General features: G+C 36.8%; 1 protein-coding gene across 2 annotated transcripts in view; it reads left to right on the top strand.

Moving 5' to 3' along the window:
• The window catches only part of PDE11A (phosphodiesterase 11A), a 127,505-nt gene that overhangs the window by 37,754 nt on the left and 64,120 nt on the right, over positions 1–25,631 (top strand). For both annotated transcript variants that reach the window (XM_039387967.1, XM_039387966.1), the window contains exons 3-8: positions 11,123–11,212; positions 13,330–13,470; positions 17,342–17,406; positions 21,444–21,576; positions 24,002–24,077; positions 25,480–25,547. In XM_039387967.1, the coding sequence (XP_039243901.1) occupies positions 11,123–11,212; positions 13,330–13,470; positions 17,342–17,406; positions 21,444–21,576; positions 24,002–24,077; positions 25,480–25,547 (573 nt within the window). The remainder of the gene's footprint in view (positions 1–11,122; positions 11,213–13,329; positions 13,471–17,341; positions 17,407–21,443; positions 21,577–24,001; positions 24,078–25,479; positions 25,548–25,631) is intronic.

The following is a 25,631-nucleotide window of genomic DNA, read 5'->3' as shown; positions in this document are numbered from 1 at the left end:
TAGGATTCAAAGTTCTGTGCAGAGATGATCATCTCCTTTCCTGTTTCCACTGGCATGTTCTTGTGCATGGATTGAACAGTGAAGTATGAGAATTGGACATCCTAGTAGACATAGAATAACATATAGAAAAAGCAGAGAATGTCAAACTATTCAGGCTCTATTACAAATTACATGGTTCTGCAGGAATTGTGTAAATATTTATGCTCAACCTCTCCTGACTGGCATCTGCCTGGAAAGGGTGAAAAAAATTTTAATGTTAGTCTGCCTTCTGTGATGTTGATACAGCTAGAGCTGATGAAAATGGCCCGAGGCATCAACCACCTTTCCACATTTTTAAAGACAACAAAATTCTGTAAATTAGAAGCACATAAATCCAAATTAAGATGTCAGAGGTATTACTGCAGGCTCACAGTGACGTAGATCAGAGCACTATTTGGCTCAGCTGCTTTTCTGCTCGTTTCTTTCCACTGTGCTCATAATGAAGGAGTGGTAATATATAATTGCTGAACGCACTTTTCTGTAAATAGTTTTATTAAGAAAGCAGTTAAGGAATTTTTCTATGCTTTGTGATGGTTTAAAAATATCATTTCATTTAAAACCAATAAGAATTAGCCTTTTTGTTCCTTCTCGTGGTTTAAGAAGTTATTCTATTGCCTTGGTATTGTGTTAGTTTTCATTTGTCCCTAGCTTAATAGTTGCCAACCTCAAACCACTAAGAATGACACTGTCTAGATGTATAGATAAGTTTTCCCCCAGCAACTTCTCTGTCACTTTACACAGAAACTGTTCTAAAGATATTATTACTATACACTGCTTTCTTTTTTTTCTCTCAGATATGTATTTAACATGAGGGTTTGAGCTGTTTTCTTAAAGACAAAGGTTTGTAGGGTTTATTCCCCTACTTCCTTATGTAAAACATTAACACAATGTAATAGGCAGAAATTACAATGTATGTTAGAAGTGCTTTTAACCAGGTTTGAAAATACTATAACAGATACTAATTCAGATTCCTAATTGGTTTAATCAGGTTTAAATAACAGTATTGTTAAGTGTGTCCACTTGTATAATCAATTCTGCTAGAATAAGATTCTGCACTCCTGCAGAAATATTGTATTTCTAAGAAAAAATATATGGGTAAAAATGATACATTAAAAACACACTGCATTCCTTACCATTATTTTTCATCTTAAAAACTGGAAAAAAAGAATAAGAGCAACTTTCTCAGGAGAAATATATGAAGAGTAGACAAATGTCACCAGCATAAAGTGCTCTGACATTCAGTAACAATTATATTAGTCACTAAGTATACATAAACTCAAAATAGGCAAATGTAGAACACCCCGGGTGAATTTCCCAATATTGAGGAGAAACTCAACAAATTGACATAAGAATATATGTCAAAAATATGATGTGATTATGTTGTGTTGTGATGCTTCTATGTGTTATGGAACAAAGGGTCAAGGTACAATGTATCCTGATTGGAAAAAGATACATAAAATGGTGTGGTGAAAGGAAGGGTCACTTGTGCTATGGATCTCACTTGCATAAGAAAACTTGCTTCACTTTTTTTTTCTAGTTGAACAGAACTAACCCTTTTCATCCCCTTGAGACTGATGCTGCAGACAGGGGGAAGTCAAGGGAACTAAACTTATTCACACCAGGCACAGTGTAACCTGGCTGGTTTATGGGTCAGATTCAGGATTTTGTGTTCCAGTCGGAGTTTCAGTTAGCAGGAAGGTTCTTGTCAACATTGGCTCTACTCAGGCAAAAACACCCACCTTATTGAAGGAGAAGGAGAAGCTCAGCATGGCAAAGGATCAGGCTTCAGCAGTAAGCTCTGCCAGAAACATTCTCTGTCTGTTAAACAAAGTCCAATATGAAAAAGGCTACTGTTCAAGTAATTTCTCCTTCGGAAATCACAAAACACTTTTTGAAGTATGTGACAGAAGAACCTGAATAGAAACTTCTTAATGTCACAGTAATCTCAGTGCAGACTGTTATATGTAAATGTGCTAACTTCTTTCTTTGTTAAACTGCACACATTATTCATGCAACAGCAGGATTAATTTTCACTCATGACTCATAATAACATGTCCAGATTTGCACTTCCCAGTACAAGTGAGACATGGATGTACTGGATAGAGTCCAACAAAGGTGCAGAAAGAGGATTAAGGGACTGAAACATTTCCTCTACAAGGAATGGCTGAGGGATCTGGGACTGTTTATCAAAGAAGGGAATGCTCATGGGGGGATTTAGTCACTGTGTATAAATAGAGGATGGTAGGTTACAAAGAGGACATAGCCAGACTCTTTTCAGTGGTGCCCACTGATAGGACAAGAGGCAGTGGACATACACTTCAACAGGGGAAACTCTGAACATCAAGAAACACTTTTTTACTGTGAGAGAGGCTGACAGGTTGCTCAGAGAGGTTGGAAGTCATCCTAGGAGATATTTAAAAACTGTCTAGACAGAGTCCTGAGCAAACAGCTTTAGGTGGTCCTGCTTGAGGGCAGGGGGTTGGACTAGGTGACCTCCAAAGGCCCCAGCCAATCTCAGCCAGTTTGTGATGGTGGTCCTGTGCCTGCACTCTGGCTTTAAAGACAAAATTTAATTTGTACTAAAAGTGAAAGAAGACATCCTCATTCAGTTATGGCTAAATCAAGAATTAGTAGAAGTAGTTTTCAGTTTGTGTACTCTAATACTTAAAATCTGCAGCACTGTTTAAATGAATAAATCTATTTCTCATCATTAACAAGAATTGGGAGTTGGTAAGTAGAATTGCGACTTGAATAGTTTAACAGTTGTAGGTAGAATTGTGACTTGAAGATGACATTCTCAGTGTATAGATGCATATGGAATTTATTCTTGGTTTCAATACCACTCAGTTAGCATGATCAGTTATTATGGATAGTATCTGTCAGAGGTCAGATGTGGAAGTTGAAATGGTAAAACCAAAGTCTGCAACTGTGTTTCAGAAAAAAATCAACTTTGAGGTGATACTTATTAATTTTCCTATGCCAATTTAAAGTTCTGATCTGCAGCTCTTGTTTTTAGCATTGGTATTATCAGTCTTCACAGCTCTCACTCTGCAGTGCCAATACCAAGATCTTCCCATCTCATGCAGTGACATTTATAAAGCTTTAACAGTGTCTTTGGAGTGGTTGGTTCCACTGATTTAAGCATAGTAGGAACCAGGAGCTTTTCCAAAATTTTGACAAAATTTTTCTTTGTGACCTTCTTTCTCCCCTCAGATAAATCAGTTAATCTTTCTTTGGCTCAGTTTTGCTGTCTCTAGATAAAAATTATGACATGACATTGCTGCTGTAAAACTTTGTTCATGGTCTGCCAAAGTGCTTTGATATACTGAGGTTTAGGCACTGCAGAACTGCCTGCCTTACACAACAACTGCAGGCTCCCTGCAGGCTGGGGACTGGACTTTAGTGGCTCTTCTTTAAACAGGGGAGAGCACCCAGGCAGTAACAGCCCCTCTTGGTCTTTCTGGAAAGCATTACACAAGTAAAATGTCCTCCGTGAACCATCTCAGCTTGATTTTTTTTTTTTTTTTTTAAGGTGGTGATATAATTTTGATGTGTCAAAGATGACCAGCGTTCAGCCTTTGAAGGAGAGAAAGTTTATTCATGGGTAGAGTTGTGGTTTTGAGGATTCATGACCTTTTGTAATGTTGCTTATCCATATTATTTCAGATGAACTAGTAAAAGCTGCCTAGCACTTCTCTATAAGACTTTGCTACAAAGGATGGAGTCCTGCCAACTTTCCAAATCAATGGATGGAAACACTAGAGTTGGTAAACTAAAATCATCTGTAATTGTTGGGTTGATTTAATGGCCTTCTGGCTGCAGGTGGTCACACAGATATAGTCAGTACCTCCACCATCCAGATTTGAGAGCCCTCAGTAGCCCTTGCAATGAGGAGTCTCCATGGCTTTCAACTTTTTTACAGTATAGAAACATGTTGGTTTACTGGTTAATCATATTACTTTAACTTTGCAGCCCTCATTTGGGCTGCCTGCAGAGTGAGTTTTCCTTGCTTTCAAGCTTGATGTGTGTTTGCTGAATGCCCAGGACTAAGTGCTGATGCCAGACATTGGCCTTACAGGTGCATCAGCATCACTGATGCAGGCCTTACAGCATCACTGGCATGGTGATGCTCCTTGTCTGCTACCTCTGCTCTTCTTCTGTTTATACACTTCTGATTTTAATAAAACCACTGTTGTTCCTTGTGTAATTTTTCTCCTCTTGTTCTAATTTTTCCTGCTAGAAATCCTGGCTTAATATCACATGTTGAATAACGGAGTGGCAGTTTGAAGTGTTTGCTGGGACAAGGCTTATTAGTGGCTGTCACTGATTCAGGTTTGGGTAAAATATAGAGAAATTTGCAGTGAAAATAAATGGATTTTGCATGTAGGAGATCAGGCAATTGGATCATAGAATAGTAGCCTTTTTTTCTTTTACATATATTTAAATTATTTTTGGTTTTCTAGTCTTTAGCAGAATTTTTTCCTATTTCAGATTCAGTTGGAGCAACAGCATTTAAAATTAGACGCTCTATGGAAATTTACAGTACAATTTATTGTCCTTTCTACTTTATACCGAGTGCTAAATTTAATCCAGTGTTAAAATGTTTAAATATGTCTTACCGAATATCGTTAAAAATAGATTTAATAGACACTGCCAATGTTTCGTTTGTGTAACAGAATAATTCAGCATGGCTTGTTTAGATTTTTTTGAGCTTCACCCTTTGCTAGTGAGGGGAGTTATGAATAAGAAACCTTCAAATACCTGCCATAAAAAAAGATATGATTAGTAGATGTGTATAGTTCTGACTGTATAAACAGTCAGTGTATTATGGTAAATCAAATTCAATTTATTCATTTGTTTTCCCAGTTTAAAGATCTTGGGTGCACAGCAGAAAAGAAAGATGGGGTTTGTGTTGAGCAACCAGAGGGCAGTGATGGGGCCTGCAGAAAGATGAGAGGCTGAGACTGAACACATTTAAGCTGCACTCCTGCCCTTTCCTGCCCCTTGGTCCTGCATGTGAATAGTCTCCCTGTGCCAGGGTTTGTGAGGACAGTGACCTACATAGGATTCAGGTTTTAAAACTGTAATGAGTCTGCTTCTACCTGAGACATGTTTTGTAATCCGTCTGGTGACGCAGTTATCTAGTTTGAACGTGTGCCAGTTATTATACGAGACAGCCAAGTACAGAGTCAGTGCTGAAGGATTGCTCCCGTGGTCCTTTTCAGCTGTTTGCAGACACCAAAAGCTTCCATAGTTAGATAGTGAGCTTTATAGGTCAGAGATGATGCTGTATGTTTGCGAGCATTAGCACACTGTTTTGGAGGGCTGCAGGAGCCTCTGCAGGTTCACTGATAAAGGTGGGAGCTATGCACCCTGTTTGGGTGCCCAGAATTCAAGGGGTGTCTCTACCAACCATGTTGTTTCCATGCTTGGGATGGAAAAATAATTATGGAAAATATTTCTTGAGAATTGCAAACTTAAATAACAATTAGATTTTATCAGGTGTATGGATAGCCAGACCCTACACAGCTGGCAGAAGGTAAAGGAATTTGGAGGAATGCTTATGCTTAACCATTTTGCAATTGAATTTGGTTTATCCTTTTCAGAATTCAGTATAATATTTCATTCTCTGAACCTATTTTGAACACCTTAGGAAACGTTTCAAAGGGCAGCTGGCTTCCCTGACTGTGTTTAAAGTATGTCCACAAAACATTTATCATTTTAAACTATAGCAACAACATTTACTTTGAAAGGACTTCTTTTCTCTTTCTAGGAAGGCTGTTCTAGCTTCTTTTCCCCCTAGGCTTCCCGAGCAAGCTGTGTGAAGAGAAGTGGCTCCTGTGGCCGCTAAAGAAAACAACCAGACAGGCCTTTGCTGAGAGCTTAACCTGGAGTTTGTGTCAGAGTGAGTACACAAGCATTACTGAGAGGCTTCTTTCTTCCATCAGACATCAGAATTGTTTTCCTTTGTGACCACAGGCAAGCAGGTGCTTGGAGTAAGCCAGAATCCATGAGTTAGACTGTATTGGATAGTTATAGCAGTGTGTACTCCTGGAGAATGCTAGGTCAGGGCAAAACTGCATGAGGGGGAGGCAGGGTAAATGTCATTGCACTTATCTGAAGCTGAACTCAGGGCTGCTTTCCAGCCAGCAAGCGTGAAGCTAACATTTTACCTCTGCAGTGTGCTGCCATTGCAGCACTGGCTGTTTTTCATGGTTAGCATTGCAGATCTGTGTGCATGCAGCTTTGTTGCTTTTACACCTTCTTCTCATGAAGGGAAATTTTCAAAACTTATTTCCCATGAGGTACTCAATTCTAGAAAATAGCCTTCTTTTGAACTTTTGAAGTTGGAACCAGCAAGGACTTTTCTTGTGTAGCAAGGGAAGAGTTTGCAGGTTCCATAAGGACCTTCATCCCCAGACTGTGTGGTGAAGGGAAAGGTGGTATCCCTTGAGGACAGGCATTGGCCAGAGGGTCTACTCCTTCCTGTTTCTGATGATAAAAAAAAAATTTATATCGTGTATGAAGCTATTGTGAAACGTAAAGACCAGATCATGAGAAGAAACCCTTAACTTATTTTTAGCAGTTCAGAGGAACACTAATAAGCATTTTATTAACTTATGTATTCTATGTCTCATCATCTGTGAAAAGCGAGATGAAAGGAAAATGAGTGTCACAACTCAAGACACTGTGATGCTCTAGTGTAGGTGTCCAGATGCTGATGTGCCCAGACAACTCTGCAACCAGGTCTGAAACTTTTGGCCTGTACAACTGTGATTATGAAAGGAAACATACAGAAACCTGCACTTTAAAATTCTGAGAGAGAACTGTTGTGTTTCCTACGGATTTCAGAACTGATGCCATTAAAAACAAACAAACAAAACTCAATGAAACATGAGCACAGTTTGTACCTTTCTTGTCCGAGCAGTTAATATTGCAGAATCTAGAAATGCTTTATACTTCCAAATATTAGACTATACTGCTTCAGTTCTTATTCAAAGGTCTATCTTTAGGCATACAGTTTGGAGATGTGTGGAAATACTAAAGCAATGGGAGTATATCCTTCTGTGGGAAGGACAAAGTAACTATCGTCAGGGCATTCATTGATCAAAACTGGCGTAGTTTTGCAGTAAAGATACGTCATCTTCAAGACATAGCTGAAAATAAAGGTAGCTACATAACCGAATATGAAAACTTTCAGTAATTATACTATTTGTTTCCTTGGTAGTTAGGTTTTAATACTCCAACCATAAAATAACTCCATAATGAAATAATAGAATTTAGAAGAGAGTGAGATATTGAAGCGTTGCCCATTACTTCATCTTCTTTTCATCAAGGTTTCCTGTCCTGATAAAATATTGAACAGTTTGTGAGCACAGCTTTTTAGCTTTTGTGTGCTGCTGTGAATTTGTGACGTGAGTGTAGTTGCTGCCCAAGGACATAGTACTTACTGGAGGGTTAGGTATGAGAATCTTGTTAACCTGCAGTGACTGAACCTGAATGCCTTATAGTTGGCACAAAAAAAAAAAAAGGAGTAGTATCTTTCAACATCTCAACAGATTCATTAGAATGTTATTCAGCCTGAACATAATTTTTATAAAATATACTATTACATACTTATCTATATTTATATTTGTTTTTCAATATGCAAAATAGTACTTTGATGAATCATTACAACTAGCCTTATTAGACAAAATAAATTAATGAGCTATATCTGCTAAAGCTGTGCTTTTGATTTTTTTTTTTTATTCTGTCTATTTGCTTTCTTAGAAAATTGCTTAGTTTGATAAAATTGGAGGCTCTTTTCCTGTAATTAGTTTAAAACAGATGTGGAAGGAAATTTTCTTTCAGATATATTCCATTTTGCTTCAAAACTATTTTTTTTATGGCCTTCAGTGTAACAAAGGGAAATTACTTTATGTACTTCAGAAGGTTATATTGGGTGTTTTTCCATGAGTTTCACACTAATATTTTGTGCATTGATGTAAAGGAAACATGTTGCATATTCAGCCTTTGGACCCGGTGTCAGAACACGGTTGCTGCATCTGGTTAGCCTCATTTTAATAAACTGTTTTGTAAAACCTGTACAGATGTTGGTTGGTAGAGGCAAGCTGTCCTGGCCTGTTCAGTGCTACAGGAAGAACAGCAGATGGAGAAAAACCCAGCTCCTTCTTAATGAGGTCTTGTCTCACCAAGACAATTTGATATAACCATGTCATTTATAATTGTCATTTCCTGTCATGTGATGCTTAACAGTGTGTCTATGGCCAACCATTCAATACTCTCTCCTTACAATACATTTTAGTCTTCTGTTCAATTTATTTGCTGTTACCAAAAGTCATTATTATATTATTGAAGCATATCCATGCTGAAGAATTAAGATAATAAAATATGGACTGTGCTTTATGCTCATTACAAGTTACATTCTTCTATATAAGGAGAAATAGTAGTAGTCACCAGGAATGGAAATAGAATTACAGTGCATTATGGTTTAGTGATACAGTATGTTTTTACCTTGGAGCACCAGAGAATTAGTAATTATGTACCTGTCACTTAAAGGAGGGAAAGAGGCTGTGTCCAGTTTATGGTGTTATGTGCCATTTCCTCAACGTTTTACATTCTCTTTGGAGGGAAAATCCCTGAAGTGTGAATCTGGCATAACAATACCAGCTCCTTACAGTATGTGGCTCAGACAGATAAAAGTTGAATATTACATTATTCCATGTTTGTATGGAGTGTCAACAGCCATAACATCAACATGTTGGAGGTGCCCGTAAGTATTAGTACTGCAGATTTAAATCTGTAATCTGAAATCAGGACAGGATAACTGCTTTCTACTCCATTCTACAATTTTGATTAAAAAAATCTTATTTAAAATGCAGTTACCATTAGAAATGTCTTCATTCTTTGTTTTCCAAAAGTGGTTTAGGTAGCAGTCACCCTCAGAGTTCAGAAAGTATGAAAGAGGAACAGTGGGTGTTTGTTTTTCCAGTTGTTCTTAGGTAAACAGGGATAATTGATGTATCTTATCACAAGGTGGATTCTCTCTACCTGACAGGAGTGTTTTTCTTGTTTTTTTTCCTTCACAGATGTTGACATTTGTTAATTTCTTCTACTGATTATCTTAAGCAGCTCTGTGTCTCTTTTCTTAGTTAAACTACACCTTACACAATTAGTTTGAGTGGTGAGAAGAATGATGTTATGTCAGCGGCTTTCCAGACTCTTGCCAATTCATAAAGCAGTGGTTTTTGGATGTTAATTTCTGTTTAGAGCCAGTGCCTTGGAGTTTGAGTTTCCAGGGAGCAGTGTTTTTAAATATTGCAAAATTATATTTTCTTATTGATAAAAAGACTTTTTTGCTAGCTGTTTTTGTGATGGCTGAAGGTTCATAATAAATTTCTTGTATGCTTTCCATTGTCACAGGGTCACATTAATGTTGGGAATAGAGGTTCCAATGGGAGGTCAATAAATAGTAGAATTCACTTATTTTTATTAAGTAAAAATGTATCCAGTCTCACTATGAGATTCAAAATTGCACTAAATGTCAGATTTTTCTCAAGTTAACTTTTTGGTTCTGCATCTCTTATTTGGATGTGTTTTTAATATCATTACAAGCAAATATGGATAGGTTTTCTGTTTCATTTTGGAAATAAAAACTAAATTGAAAGATGCAAAATTCTCTCAGAGAAGTTCTGACCACCAAAAAATTAATCCCACTTGTCAGTTTGTTACAGTCTAACATTTTCTTTCATTTTGTGTATTCTTTCCTGAAGATCTGATTGGTTTTAGAGTCCAGAATATATCATTTTCCTTTAGAGGTAATCATGATGGAAAGAGGTTGAAAATAAAATGTTTCCAAATTAGCAGCATAGGTGTGCACCTTAAAATCTGCAGTTATTCTGACAGAATGCCAGCTGTGAAGGCACAAAATTCAGAGGATCTGAAGATCCTTTTCAAGAACTCATCGTTACTTAAACACAGACTAGGTGAGTATGCAACCAGTGGAGTGTTTAAAGCAGATAAAGTATAACAGCAGTTGCTGCTGTTTCTGTTCTTTTGGGTTCTTTCCTCAAATAGCCTCAATAGCCACGTTTCCTGGGTTAACAATATTTTTCTAATTAAATATAATTTCAAAGACAAATGCCCTCTTAATGCCAAAGCTTGCTACAGAAAGGATTCCTTAGAGTAGACAGACAACAGACCAAAGAGAAGAAAAGTTAGCTGCTGCAGCATTCTTTTGGCTGTGTAAACAGCAGAGTGCCTCAACTCCCACTGGCTTTGCAAATGTTAAGGCTATTCAGCACCTGTAAAATTTACTAAGTGTTTCAGACCTAAGCTTGGGAACCACTCAGCAGTGGCAGTATATTACAGACTTGTTACCAGTATGTGGCTTAAAAATGCTGGTTTTGGACTTTGATCCATTGTTATCCTCATGAAAGTGCCGGTCCTACAGATATTTAAAGTCATTTTGTGCATCTCAAAATATGTTCCCAGTCCCTCTTTTCCAATCTTTCTTCATGTGTGATGATGCATTAAGGCCCAGTTTTTCAAGCACATTCTTTAACTATTTCTTTTTTAGCCTTCATTGAGAAGACAATCAGCTTTCTGACTAATAGTTTTGGATCAATGTGCTGTGTTCCACTGTGATGGTATTCTCCAAAATCTACGTCCCCTAGAAATCAACAGGAATGTGATTCAAGCTTGCTTCTTGAGCTTAGAACAAGAAAAAGGTCCAGAAAAATAAAGAATATTTTTCTTGGGAAGCTGTAATGTCTACAGAACTTTAATGTGGTCTTCAGCAGACATTTGATGGAGTTGAGGGTCTGCAGTTTTCCAGAGAAATTACAGAGGATGCTCACTGCTGGGACCCTTGAACTCAATTGCTTTTGTTCTTTCCTAGACATTTGATCTCTCTTCCACCTATTTTATGTGCCTTGCCCGTGACAGTTTTATTTTGTGTTCAGTGTTCTGCTGAAGAGCAAGTGAGCTGAGACTCTCCTGGGACATGTCCCCTAAGTTTAAGTCTCTTTCCTATAAACAGTTGCAGTTGTTTTTAATAACTGTGAGTTTCTTTTCATACTAGGTGATGCAGATGTACCTCCCGTTCTGTGGGATTGCCATATCCAATGCCCAACTATTTGCAGCTTCAAGGAAGGAATATGACAGAAGCAGGGTAAGTAAAAAACGTATAGTGGACCAATATCAAACTTTGGTCTTTTGTTCCTTCAGGGTCCAGCTATGTGTATGTGTTTGCTAAGCAGACAGTTTTAACGACATTTCATTTCAAAAACTGTGTTTTCAACAGATCTCTGTCTTGATTGAAGCAGCAAGCAGAGAGCGTGGGAGGGAAATACACTTGTGGGGGTGGCTGTTGTTTCCTGATGTCAGTTCCATGTTTTGTAGTGCTGAAACAATTGCACTTGTGGCATAGACAGTGCAGGAGAGAGTGTTGCTTTGGCAGAGATTCAAGCTCTCATAAAATTCTAGTAATATCAAGCCTTTTCCATCCTGAATTTTTAATATTCAATTCATGTGCAAATAATGTGGATATATCTTTCTAAAAGTAAGCAGGAAAGAAACCCCTATATATGAAGGGTTTTGACAGCATGTGTCTGCAAAGATGCATTACTCATGATTGCTAGTGCCGTGCTTGAGTTGGGACAGGAGGTTCTGAAGTGAAAATAATGCTGAGCTCTCATGTCATTTACTTGTCAGAGAGGTTTTTTAATTTTTTTCAAGAAATAAAATGGTAATTTCGAGGTGGTTTGTTTTTTTTTTTAATCACCCTTCCTGCAATGATGACAGGAAGTTATACTTTTGTTAGCATGGATCACAGCTCCAAAGCTTCGGTAAAAATACCCCTGATAGTGTTGAACCTATTCTTCCTTCACAAAATAGGGGGAAAACAGTGGTCTGGGCCTGTATATTGAGCTTTGACATTTTTATATTCATGATTTTGGTGTTTTCCATATGTGAAAACTAATGCTTTGCACTACTTTGAAAACTAACAGTAGCCCTTTCTAATGGCTCTTATATTTAAGGGTCATGAGAAATCTGAGCTTGTCTTCGGTTCAGATCTGACAACAGACCATTATATTTTGGGGTGGAGATGCGGAGGAGACTTGGGGAATAAAAAAGATTGTCTGCCGGGGTTTTTTTCTTTGTTTGATGTTCAAATAAAATAATTGTTTGACTACACAGAGGCTTAAAATTTGCTGCAGATTCCCAGACTGCAGGGAACTACACAGAATTTTGAGAAATCAATGTTTAATCTTCTGAGAGAGGCATTCAGCAGAAAAGCGTTAGAGACATCCTCATTCTTTATTAGAAAAGGGTAAATTCTGGTGGTTGGATGTATCAGGAAGTTGGGTTAGAGATACAGATTCTTTGTTTCTTGTTGCTGCCCAGCCATGCAAAGCATAACAAATGTCATTGCCATTTGACAGCTACATGGTGACCCGTACATGATTGCATTCTAGCCTATTGGTGGTCTTTAGCTTTGCCTAGTCCATGGCTGAAGTTAGTTGGCAAGTACTAAGTGGTGGACAAGTCCGTACTTTGCCTTTCCCATCACAATGGCCCTCAACGGTGGCAACTTCCAGTGAGTGTGACCACAATTTTGCTGATGACCACCTCGTTAGAAGAGCTAAGACCACTCCAGTTTATATGCTTACCTGTATCGATGTTCTTTAGTGTCCGTGCCCTAAATGAGAATAAAGGAAAAAGCACACTTCTTTTGACCCATGGTAAGAAAGGACAGGGCTTATTTTTTTTAAAGTTGATGAAATGAGAGGGGAAGCCCTCAGTTTTAAAACACTATATTTTACAGACATGTTAGTGGTAAAGGCTGGATCAGAGTGCTGTTAGAATATGAAGTATTGATGTGGGTATTTTTCCTTTCCAGCTTTGAACATGAAAATTGGGTAATAAAAGAATAAAATGGAGTTTAAATGCCCTAGCAAATTCGATATAGAAAATCAAGTAACTCAATCCATACTTCATTGCATTACAGCCATTTTTTCATTTTTGGACCAAAGTGAAATAGTTTGAAAGATTGCCACTGTTTGCTAGGAGTTGGACTGCACCTAGTTATGAACTGAGAAATACTTTCTTTCTTCAGTTACCTCCACCCCAATACTGTTGCCATAACCATTAAGAACACTTTTGAATGAAGATTTCAGTGGATCATTCATATTAAAATCAGTCCCACGGATAATGTCCACTTTGCAATGCTCCACGTACTTATTAATTTGTACAGCCAATATAAGAGTTTTCTGTCCCTGTATGCAGGCATTACTGGAAGTAGTGAATGATCTCTTTGAGGAACAGACTGACTTGGAGAAAATTGTCAAGAAAATTATGCATCGGGCCCAGACTCTGCTGAAGTGTGAACGGTGCTCAGTATTACTTCTGGAAGATATCGAATCACCTGTAAGTGTAGCTGCACATTCTGTAGAAAGACTAATATTTGAGTGGTGGAGCACTTCCTTTTATTGTAGTGGAGCTGTTGCCTGTCATATGTAAGTACTGGACAGTAAGAATTCTTCCAGCATGTTGTTCCTGAATGTGAGTTAGGTACAGGTCAAATCTTTATCAATACCACTGTTATGTTTTAATCCCAGTAGGCAGCTAAGTCCCACACAGCCCAGTAGGATGGGGAAGGGAATTAGAAGGCTAGAAGTGTGAAAGCTTGTGGGTTGAGGTACAGACAGCTCAGTGACGGTCCCACTTGGAAAGAAGGGTTCGCCACTCAGGGAGTTTGGTGCAAAATGGCCTCTTTATTAACACGGCTCCTGCCTTATATAGGGCAGGAGCAGAACTTGCCAGAAAAGTGGTGTAACTGGGAAGGAGCAAGGACAGAACATGCTAAAAAAAACCAAATAGGGAACGGATGGCCGGACAAGGAAAATACTGCAGTGCAGCAATAACTGACCAATAAGATAACAGGACATAAAAACATATGGGATAAAGGGGATTTTTAGGGAAAATAGGGTACAATAATTGGGGAAAAATACAGTAAACCGTGAACACAAATTCATAACCCAAAGTGCAACGGTTTAATTAGTTTAAGTCATCATAAAGGGGTTTTGTTTTCACGTGGTCTCCTCTTCCTCAAAATTCCTCCTCTAGTCCTCGTAGTTTTCATCGTTCCCACCTCCAACGGTTCAGTAGGTAAAGCAAGAGCTATATACACAAGCAAAGCATATGATCCTTCCAGTCAGCAAGCAGGTGATGTGTCATTTCCAGGAAAGCAGGGCTTCATCATGTGCAGTGGAAAATTCCCTCAGATTTATTGCTGAGCATGACATTGTATGGTATCATAATACGGGATACCCCTTTAGTTAGCTGGAATCAGCCCAATCTATTGTGCACCCATCCAGGTATTCCCTGGGGTGGCAGAATGAGAAACAGAGAAGGCCTTGACACTGTGTGAGTACTGTTGAACAGTAAAACATCCCTGTGTTATAAATGCTGTTTTCATCACATAACTAAAACGTATCATCACTACAGGCTACTACGAAGAAAATCAGTGCCGCTTGAGCCAAAACCAGTATAGGTACTTTTTCAGATGGAAACTGAAAGATACCATTTGTGATTCCTTATGGCCACTTGAAGGCATTTAATGGATGTCTGTAAGCTGCTGATGGATCAAACTATCACTGGTGTGTGATCCAGCTGATATTCTGTGATTCTCAGTAGTCTGTGTGATGGAATTAGTGCTTACTACAGAGCAGCTATGACTTCTTAGCTTAGAAGCAAGCTGCTCTTGTGGTCTGCTTAAAAAGGAAAAATTACCTAATTTGTTATCAAATATTTATTTGCTCAGTTCCTTTCTTTTATGATATAACCACAAGAAGGAAAGAAAAATCCTGTCTATAGCTTCATTTACATTTATAACCTTGCTAACACTTTCAGGCCATTGACTTATCAAATGGGTGGTGCTTGCAAGCAGTTTCAGAACCAGAAACAGTTGCATCATCAACCAAATCTTTAATGCTCATTTTTACAACTAACCTTTTCTGCATAACATCCAGTAAGTAATTATCAGGTATCTTTGTTGATATTGCTATGGTGTTCATAATTTTGCATCTGTTGTTGAAGTGTTGAAGACTGAAATAAGTAATTTCTGTTCTAGTATGTAAACATGTTGTATCTTCAGTCAGACTACTGGCCACTCAGAAATCACAGCTAAAAATAAACTCATCAAGACTTTGTTAACTGAGATCCTGTGTATTCACCAACTCAGCAGGGTTTACAGCAGTCTAATAAGTGTCTTCACAGTAATCAGCTTCTGAACTTGTCTCATTAATATAATTTTGTGGAATCCAGTTCTTTAGTGTGGAAGAACAGCAAGACAGTGAGGGCTGAACCTGCAACACAGGGAGTTTTCTCAGCTACTTTTGGTGGCCACTAGGATTTTTTCCTTCCTGGAAATTTTCTGCTCACTTTAGGTTGGCAGGGGTCTGTTTGGGAATAGCTGTGTTTGCCCCTTTTAACAAATTTCTTTAGTACTTTGCAAAATAAATAATGAGAACTAGTTTCAGTTCCTAAATAATGAAAATGCTGTTAAAAGATAAGTCCTCTTGTAACACAAAATCCATTGGAAAAGACACATTTGTATACAAATGCTGAGATAGTCGTGTTCTAGTGATAGGAATAAGCTTTTACATTGAGCAGATGAAATGAAAACACAAATTTTAGCATTACTGAAGTAGGTTTGGTTTTTTGCAATTGCTCTGTCCACTTGACCAGTGAATAATTATTTCATTGCAGAGCTCTGTTAAGTTGAACAGATAGATGTTTTGGCAAGGGCTTTCACTGAGACTTTGCGGTACTGATATTTATAGGATACAAAAGCCTCTTTAAAATTGCTTAACTTTTTTATGAGTATTGTTATTAGTAGTAAAATAAGTGGCTGCCTTCATATTGGTAGCTCCCTCCAGTGTTTTCAAACTATTCAGCACAAACTGTCCTCCTTTCTCCTGATTTGAGAAGTAGTTTAAGGATAAAAACATTGTTCATAATATAATTTTTTTTCTACCCAAGTATTATTGGATTCACTGACTCTGCAGCTGATTATTTGTTGCTGGGCTGTGACAAGTCTAAATGATTATCAGAGACAGACTCATAAGTTTGTTTGTATGGCAGGAAAAAAAACATTCCTTTTCCTTGGAGGAAAGAGATGATTCTCATTTCAGTTAATAGAAATGAAGTAATTTCAGTGGAGCTTGCCCTAAATTATACTAGCTTTCATAAAAGCAAGATCAAGGTTTGTATTTCACTTATATATTCTCTGCTATAGAATTTTAACACTTTTAGTTTATTTTTTCTTTCTAAATTCTCCTGCCCCTCCACCTCCAATCTTATAACTGCAGTAAACAGTTCTACTCCATTCCTATGAAATGTCACTGTGTTTACAAGTATAATATGATTTTTATTTTCCACTGAACAGTGCATTGTGTTAGTGACTTCTGAGTGGCTTTGTTCAGTTAATTTTTCTGCTCTTGGTACTATTTCTGCCTTTGACCTTGGAGGGTTTTTTCTCAAACGATAAGCAATGAGTTCTCATTCCTCTAGACCAAATTATGAAATGTGGCCAAAAAGTCTAAACTTTTTCGAAATGGTCATAAATCTTAGGTTAATTTGGAATAGGAGAATAGCATCTTGCCACCCATTTGGTAATTTTTAGAAGTAGCAAAACAGTTATTTTCCTGATTTTCCCCCATTTTGGAGGCTTAACCTATATATCAAAATAAATCTCCATAGAGTAACTCAATATTAAACCATGTCTAAAATGTTGTCATTTGTACATTGTGCAAAAAGCTTTTACAATACAGACCTGAAGCAAAGTTGGGGACTCATCCGAAAACATGACCTCTGTTCTGTGCCATGTTAGCCACTCTTAAAATGTTTCATATAGGTGCTGTTGGCACATATGTTCAAGTGCAATTAGTTGCAATTAGTAATGCAAATGGGTCTTTCTGTATATTTTCCTATATAAAACAAGTGAATTTTTGGTAAAGCTCCATAACTCACATTCTGAAAGCCTTTAAAGGGAAGCATATCCTGTTTTAGAAGATAGTTTCCTGGAATTGAAAGATATGATTTGGTTTTATATTGTTTGTTAGTGAACTGTGCACAGTGTGTATTTTGAACATGAAGTCTCCATTGGAGGAATACAGATTGTATTTTTATTCTAAGACCATTTGATAAAAATACAGCTTCAATATAGGAACCTCACATTACTGTTTTCTTAGATATTAATCTTAATAACAATCTTAAGTTACTTTTTTTGTGACAGGTGGTGAAATTTACAAAATCCTTTGAGTTGTTATCTCCAAAATGCAGCGCTGATACTGACAACAGGTTAGTGCTCATGTCTTCTGTGGTTATGGATTATTTTCTTTTTCGCAAAGTTTTAAATTTTTCTTCACCAAACTTTTATTTGCTGATGGAACTTTGGGTAGATTTGATTGAAGAGTGTGAGCCTACAGTTTTTACTCAGACGAGACTCCTGCTTGCTTCAAATGGAGACTTGCTTGAATAAATATATGTGCCTATATTTATATATATGTGCATATCTCAGGTAAGAAGCCAGGAAAAAACTGACTTTTTGTTGTTGAATTTGTGGATAACACACATATTGTTTTTCATGGTTAATACTGAATTAAAAATTACAGAATTATTTTAGATCTCTTACGAAATGCCTCTGTACAGTGTGTTGAAAAGTTTCCAGTAAAATTTTATTTCTGCTCTTGTCAAGTTGGAAAGCCTAGAAACCTCAGAGCATATATATTTCCTAGAAACTGTGTTCATGTGACTAAATCTCATTTGGGAGCCCAGTCAAAACGGAAGTATATGTTTTACTTACTAGGATCTGTGTAAACATTTATAAAAGGCTAATTTTAAGTAGTAAGAGAAAAAGCTTTTTCTTCATGTAGCTATATTAATTCCTATGAGATTATACCAATGGTAACAGTTCACATAAAATGCCCTACATATCTAGTGAGGGGAGGAAGATTGAGGGCTCTTGTGAGCTTTGTTCCATCTTTCAGGGCTCAGTGTTTATCATATTTTGCAAATATGATAATCATATAATGTAAAATATAATACATTTTATGCAAATTAATTCATACTGATTCTGAATGAGAATTCTCCATATCAAATGGTTGTCATAAACCTTCTCATGGATCGATCTTGCAGCATTAAAAAAATGGGTAGTGTTGTTTTTAAGATGTGCAAACTGACAGCAGAGTCCAGGGCCACATAGAAAGATGGGTAGAGAGACTAGATCTCTCTCATGTCCTGTCCACTACTTCAGATATGGGAATGGTGAGGCAAAACGAAAACAAGTGATAAGAAACAGGAAGATTGAAATATGAATAAATAATCTGTGATTCATCTGAGAATCACAAGTTGCTGCTTTTGAAAGAGTTTCAGAGTAGCAGTTGGTCTTTCCTAGGGGGTGAAAATACATTTCTTTTGTTCAGGGACAGGAGTATGAATCAAGGGATGTGGTTGTTATTCCTGTTTTTCTCAAACTTGATCTGTAGCCAGATTAGTCAAAACAATGTAGAGTGGTGTCAAGATAACCAAGCTGGCTCGTTTCTTGTTACCATAGTTATATTAGCATGTTTCCACAAAGCAGTTTGTAGTAGCCTGCTCCACGTGTAGTCAAGTCAAGATTATTTTAACTTTAGTCCAAGACACATGCAGCCTAGTGGCTAGTCTTTATAAGACTTATAAAGGTATATTTCTGTGTATTTTAATATAAAGATGTATTGCTTTGTCTTGGTTTTTTTTATCCAGTGAACAGTGAAATTGGTTTTACAATGACCAAGGTTAGACTGGTAGATATGACATCACATTTGGATCTACCACAGGCACAGCTTGAGTTACTGGCACTGTAGTGGGAAAATAAAGGTTATTTAGGATACAGAACAATGCCGTGAGCTCTTGACATTTGAGTATTTTTCTAGTGAGTTTTGCCCTTTTCATTCTATGTTCTGCAGCTGTAACTGAATATAGTCATGAGACTTTACATGTGGAAAAAAAAAATGGCAAGATGAATTTCTTCATCACTACAGCAGTTAGGATAAATATTTTTCATTCGAAATTTTAATGGAAATTCAAAGAAACTGTAGGCTGAGAACAGTTCTAGTCATAAGTTTTACCTGAATGAGAGAGAAAATCCTAGGACAATACATCTTTGCATGCCCTAACATACTTTCTCACAGAGTTGAAAAAGAAGTTGGCTTTTCTTTTGCATTTCTTACATGTGCCTGATAGCGGCTCACCTGTTTAATCCCTAAATATTATAATAAATACTCAGAGCTTTTTTCTTTGCTGTTAGTTGTAAAGAAATACCTTGCAATACCACGCTTGAATTTATCTGTTCATTTTGCAATTTTCCATCATACCATAATCAAGTTTGTTTATTATGCACAATGGCACACTGATGCCTGTTTTTGACAGTGATTTTGTTCTTGAAGTAGAGATTTGCCAAGTCTCCTAAATTTTCTCTCCCTTTGAAAAAATAATACATAAAACTTAGAAGTCTTGAGGTTTAAGTTCTGATATATTCTAGATGAAGATGAGCCTGATGGAATGTGCTGTGGGCTGTGTTTTCCCTGCACAGAAGCAGCCATTTTTGCAGATGGGATTACATTTTAGCAGGTAGCTGAGATTACAGTTCTCTAACCTGAGTCCCACTGGTAGTGGACACGTCATTTGCCTGGGCCAGAGTATGTGTTGTGTGGGCAAAAATATCAGTGCTCCTTCCCATTTGGACTGGTACAGAGGAATTGCTGAAATCCCTCTACTGATATTTCACCCCCACTGTCCCTGGAATGTTGTGCCTCTCTTCCAAAGTATAGGTGTAAAGCACTTGTTAGGAATGGAGACAGTGTAATAAAACCTACTTTAAAAACTTTTTTATCAATTTTAGCTTGTTTATTTGACTTGAATTCATTTGCTACTTAAAGTGCTTGACACTCATGAGGCAGTCCTGACTTATGTGTCTTATATTAATATAATGATAATACCATTCAGATTTTTAAGTTATGAACTGAGAACTATGCATTTGAAATTAGATTCTTATACTTAAAGATTTTTTGCTTCTCATGTATTGATGTCCTGAAATAAATTTTGAATTATGAAGGTGACTCTTTTACTTAACTCAAAACCCCTTATATTATATATATGTAAAAGCTCATGTCAAAGTATACACATAACATTTATTATAGTCACTCAAAATTCTTATCCCAAATGAAAGTTGATACACTTAGATTTGTGTAAATCATTATTATTACCTTTATTTATAGTCTTTTAAGAATATTAAGTTTTCTTTCAGATGAGTGACATAGTTGAATTAGTCTCCAGAGAATCAATGCAGTTGACAAAGTCAATCCTTTCACTTTGATTGAGTCTTTCAAGGATTTTACTGTGCATCCTTCTTTCATTCATGAGCATTATTTCGAAGCTTCAAGCTACTGCACTCTTCTCCATAGCTTCTTCATTGCTTTTTTCTAAGTAATATTTCTCAGGTGTTTAAAATTAATCGGTTTTCTTCTCAAAACTAAGACAACATGCTTTTGTTTATTCACACATGAATAGCTAGACCTTACAAATGTCAAAAACCTGCCTGCAATAGGTCAGTGAGAACTTTCCTGCTGATTGGATGGGGTATAGGGAGAGGACTTTAAGGTCTGTGTAGATACTGAGTTTTCTGGAGAAGATGCAGTGGAGTGTGGTGAGTTGAGCCCATAATTCATGTCTTATGCTCATTTAGTGATAGCTCTCTAGACCCTCAGTAATTGTGGCAGAAGCTGAACCAAGTAAAAAAAAAAAAAAGGAAACCTTCACGTATTGTGTGACTGCTTGGATCCACCTGCTGCAACATACTTGAAGTATTGATTTTAAGACTAATTTCATGATCCCTTCTTCAGCCATTCAGGTCTGTCATTTCAGACCAAAAAAAAAAAAAAAAAAAAAGAAAAAAAAAGGCATTTGACAGGAAAATTATTAGAACTAAGAATTAAAATACCCTGATATTATTTAGAACTGTTCTAAATATTATTTAGAGCTTTAGGTGGGCAGGCCTATATCCCACAGAAACCTGGAACATAATCCACACTGGATTCATAGGTAAATGCATAAATTTATTGTGTATTTTACTTACTTGGGATGCTGATGCTATTTTCAATAGAAAGAGTTATGTAAAGAAGGGAATTTTTGAGGTACCACTTCAATAAATACCAAATTACTGTTCCACAGTTAATTCTTGGTAACTATTAAAAATTGTGAATGGTTCTGCCTTTCCTATGAATATGCATGTAAGACATGCTGGACTTGCAAGTAACACTGATTGTATTCTTCTTTTTCCTTGCTCTGCATTTTGATAGTTTCAAAGACAGTGTGGAAAAATCATCTTATTCTGACTGGCTAATAAATAATAGCATTGCTGAACTCGTCGCTTCCACAGGTCTCCCAGTGAATATCAGTGATGCCTATCAGGATCCTCGCTTTGATGCTGAAGTAAGAGATTTTCAGAAATGTAAATATATGTTATCTTTTTGGCATTGCAACTAATATAAAAATTTTGTCATTATATCCAAGTAGCTCTAAAACATGTGAATATTTATTTTGAATTTTTTTTTCTAACCAGTATGTGCTCCTTATGGTCTTTCTGGTATTGACATGGCTTTACACAGTAGACACAGATCACTGAATTGTTGTATGACTTTAGGCAGTTACTTTGTCCATCATTCTTTTTATTCCTATTTATAAGTGATAACTTCATCTATCATGTGCTTTGATATTTATGCAAATTGATTTTATTGCTGAAAATTTATTGATGTTCAGTGTAGCACCACCATCAGTGTTAGCTGTTGGGGTCACAGGGGCTGTACACACACTGGTTGTAAATAGAAACTGATATCAAGGCAGAAATGTTGTTTGTGATTTAACTTAGCCAATTAACCTTTTAATTTGCTCAAATACACATTGGATTAGTTATTTCTTCGGGATACATATCGCTTTCAATAAGAGTTGTTTGTGTATCTTAAGGTATCTTATTGTGTTGTTTGTGTGTTTTATTCATTTCAGCCTCAGTTAGAAAACTGTAGCTGCAGGTAAAAGTCTGTGTATACTTAACATCTAAATAAATGTTAGAGGCATATAGAAGGACAAAGTCTTCACTGAATTCTGTCCAGTGAAACAGTATTACTATGGAGGACTTAGTCAGCAGTTGGGCAGCACATTAATCAGTGGACAGCCTTGGTCAGAAAGCTTCCCAAACTATATTACTACAATAAGTGTGCTTGGAAGTGTTTCATGTTGAGAGTTGGCTTGGTTTGAGTTTTATTCCTTGCATCATTAAAGGGATTATCTCTCAAACCCACAGAGTTTTTTGAAATAAGAAAAATAAAAGGGGCCTGTTGTAAAAAACTACAAGAAAGCTATGTTGATGCTAATACATTCAGAATTTCTAAAAATACAATTAATGCCTGGGGTTTTTAGACACGCTAGCATAAAGCATGCCAATCCTTGATGTTTGCAGTTGTACTTTTATTATATCACGTCCTGAATAATTCAGCTGTCTCTTATTTGTTTCACAGTCCTTTCCAAGCTAGAGACGCTGCCCAATTTATGTAGAGAAAAAGAAAACAATACAAAGGGCAACAATTATTTTCTTTTGATGGGTTCCTGTGAAAATTTAATTCTTAAAGTCAGGTTTTGCATTCAATTATTTCTATAGTCGAGTGTAGTAGGAGGAAAATAGTATCCCTTATGACTTAGGTGGAATCATACATACAAACATTTGTAGTTATGAACAGATATTCTGTTCTCTGCTTCTGTTGAAAACACTATTTTTTTTCAGAACACTAATTGTCATTTTCAAATGTTTATGCTCAACTTTCAACTCATTCACCAAGAACTTAATGCCAAAGTATTTTTGAGTTCATTTTAAGGCATATATCTGTAACAATTTTTCCCCTGCTTCTATGGATTTTAGGTGTCACTGATTTCAGTGATGAGTTCTGAGTATGTATAATAAGCAGAAATCCTGTTAAAACCTGAGTTATACCTTTTGCTAGTTAGGAGATCACAGTGATCCCCTCGTGCCTCCAGTATATGAATTATTGCTGGTCTTTTACTTTCCTTTTATTACAGATTGCCTGTAGCACTGACAGTTTTAGTAAGAGAACATCTCCTGATCTTCTGCAGGAGGGCTCATGTCATTCTTACTCTAATCTTGTAAAAAATATTTTCTATCCATCGGATTTTGCAGCAGTGACACTATGGAATAAACCTTATTAACTGTAGAAGAGAGGGAATCAGTTACACTTATGATAAATTTGAAGTTGTATACTGATTAGATAGAAAACAATAAATGAGGCAGTAAATTGTCATCAGAACAAAAGGAGCAGTTATCTCAAATATTGGTTTTTACACCATCCTTCCATTTCTTACTAACTTACACTTCTGCACAATTCCCCGCCTACTCTTGAAAATGCATATTTCCTGTGAGCCTCCTTTTACAGCTGTGTTGCTAAGTCCAATTTCAGTTTGACACTTGGGAACAGTATTTCTAAGGCACACTTGTTCAGTGGAAGTTGTCTCCATTAAACCAGCAGTGTAAGTAATCCAGGATTTGTCTGGATATTGCCTCAATTGCAATTTGTCTTTAGTGCCAAATCACACTCAAATAGTATAAGCTTTGTGTGTCAAAGATGCCAATGTTTATATTTTCTTTGGCAATTTTTAGAATAACCCTTATGACCTTTTGTTACTGTGAATGAGGTTTCAGCAGAATTTTTTTCTGAGTGAGAGCCAATCCATACAGAATGACATTTTTAAACATATACTTACTCTTACTCCTGGACATTTCTATTACTATAATTTAAAAGGCTACAAATGGTACCTACCACTAATGCAAGCTCTCATTTCTACATTTCAGGCTGACCAAATTTCTGGCTTTCACATAAGATCCGTTCTGTGTGTTCCTATATGGAACAGCACCCACCAAATAATTGGTAAGACCTTCCTCATAGATGCATAACTTTTGTGCTAATGTAAATTTAGTTCTGTCTTTTTAATTCTGTGTTCCTTCTCTTCTTTTCACAGCTGAATATTGTTAAGTTATGGTATCTAGGATGCATGCTAAGTGTACATCCAAGAAGGGATGTTTTGTCTTGGATACTGCATGGACTTTTTCAGCTTTCCAGTTGTGTCACTGTTAAGTTATATATTGAACTGAAACATTAAAACTAATGTGATGAAAACAAAAGTTCTAACAATCCTAGTAAAAAATTTTTGTCTTTCTTGGGCCTCCCTCTTTAGTACACAACTCAGGCAACTGTTTCTGCATCAAGAAAATGGTCATTTCCCTCTAATGATACAAAGTCAGGGAAGACTTACTGGAGGGGCTGTGGCAGCTGTCAGAGTTGCCTGTTGCAGTGGTGTTTGCCGGATCGGGATATGACAGGGTTTTATTGGATGTTTGGTAGGAGGCTTCCCAGCTATGCTACACCTGCGGTTGGCCCTGTGTTATTACCTACTTTTGGCACAAAAAAAGGTGCTCTCTGTAAATAACAATGCCAGATTCCTCTGCTAACTTTCCACAGTAGAATTGACGTCAAAGCCATAGCGATTTAAATTATCAGGGCAAGAGTTAGATCCCTGTGTTGTGGCTGTCAGTAGTGCGTCGGTGAAGGCACTGGATATCATGCAGGATATTTGAGCTTCTTTAGTAGAGATGATGTGGGGATTGAGTCTTAAAAATACAACTTGTTGCTGCTGTGAAGTGTGCATTATCTTAAAGAAGTAGAAAGAATCTGATTCCTTGACTGCTGATGACTCTTAGAGGATTTTTCTAAGGGCATGTTGTAGCTAAATGAAATAGAAATGGTTTGTTGCAGTAGAAATCAGTATTACTTCAGATACAGACAAGAGCTTTGAACACTTTTTCAAATGGTTTAAGGAAAATGCATTTTTTTTATCGGTCCACTTAATTAATGGATCAGTCATGAGTGAAAAAGGACTTATATACCCAGGTGATGCTAAACCAACCAAGATTTTAAGAATGAAGGTACTAATTCAGCACATTCTATTGCTAACTCCAAATTGCTAGGACAACTTACTTGATTGTTGTTAGCAAAGTGCTCAAGTTCTTACTCAAGCAGATCTTTGACCTTTTGTGAAAAGCACTGTGAGTGACTTACAGATTTGCAGTATTATAACATAGGGAGTAAAGAATAACAATTGAAAGTAAACTGAGTACTGGTATCAGTACAATCAGACTTTTGCATGTTTATGTCTGTTTAATGATTTTCAGAAGAAATATTTGCAATTTTGCTTTTCAGTTTGAAATATGTATTTTACTTTTTACCAATGAATAAAACACTGAGAATGAATTCATATTAACTCTTTCTAAAGGGGTAGCTCAAGTGTTGAACAGGCTCGATGGGAAATCCTTTGACGATGCTGACCAGCGACTGTTTGAAGTAAGAGGCATTTAGTTTCTTGGCATTAACACACTTTTCACCAGGATTTGGTATTTCTGAGTAATGCTAGGGAGGGGGGAAAGA

The sequence above is a fragment of the Pipra filicauda genome, unplaced genomic scaffold, assembly GCF_003945595.2.
Source record: "Pipra filicauda isolate LSUMZ 115617 unplaced genomic scaffold, ASM394559v2 scaffold5_size6683894_pilon, whole genome shotgun sequence".
In the NCBI taxonomy this organism is placed as follows: domain Eukaryota; kingdom Metazoa; phylum Chordata; class Aves; order Passeriformes; family Pipridae; genus Pipra; species Pipra filicauda.
The sequence above is the reverse complement of the archived record's forward strand: the minus strand, read 5'-3'. Positions and strand labels throughout refer to the sequence as shown.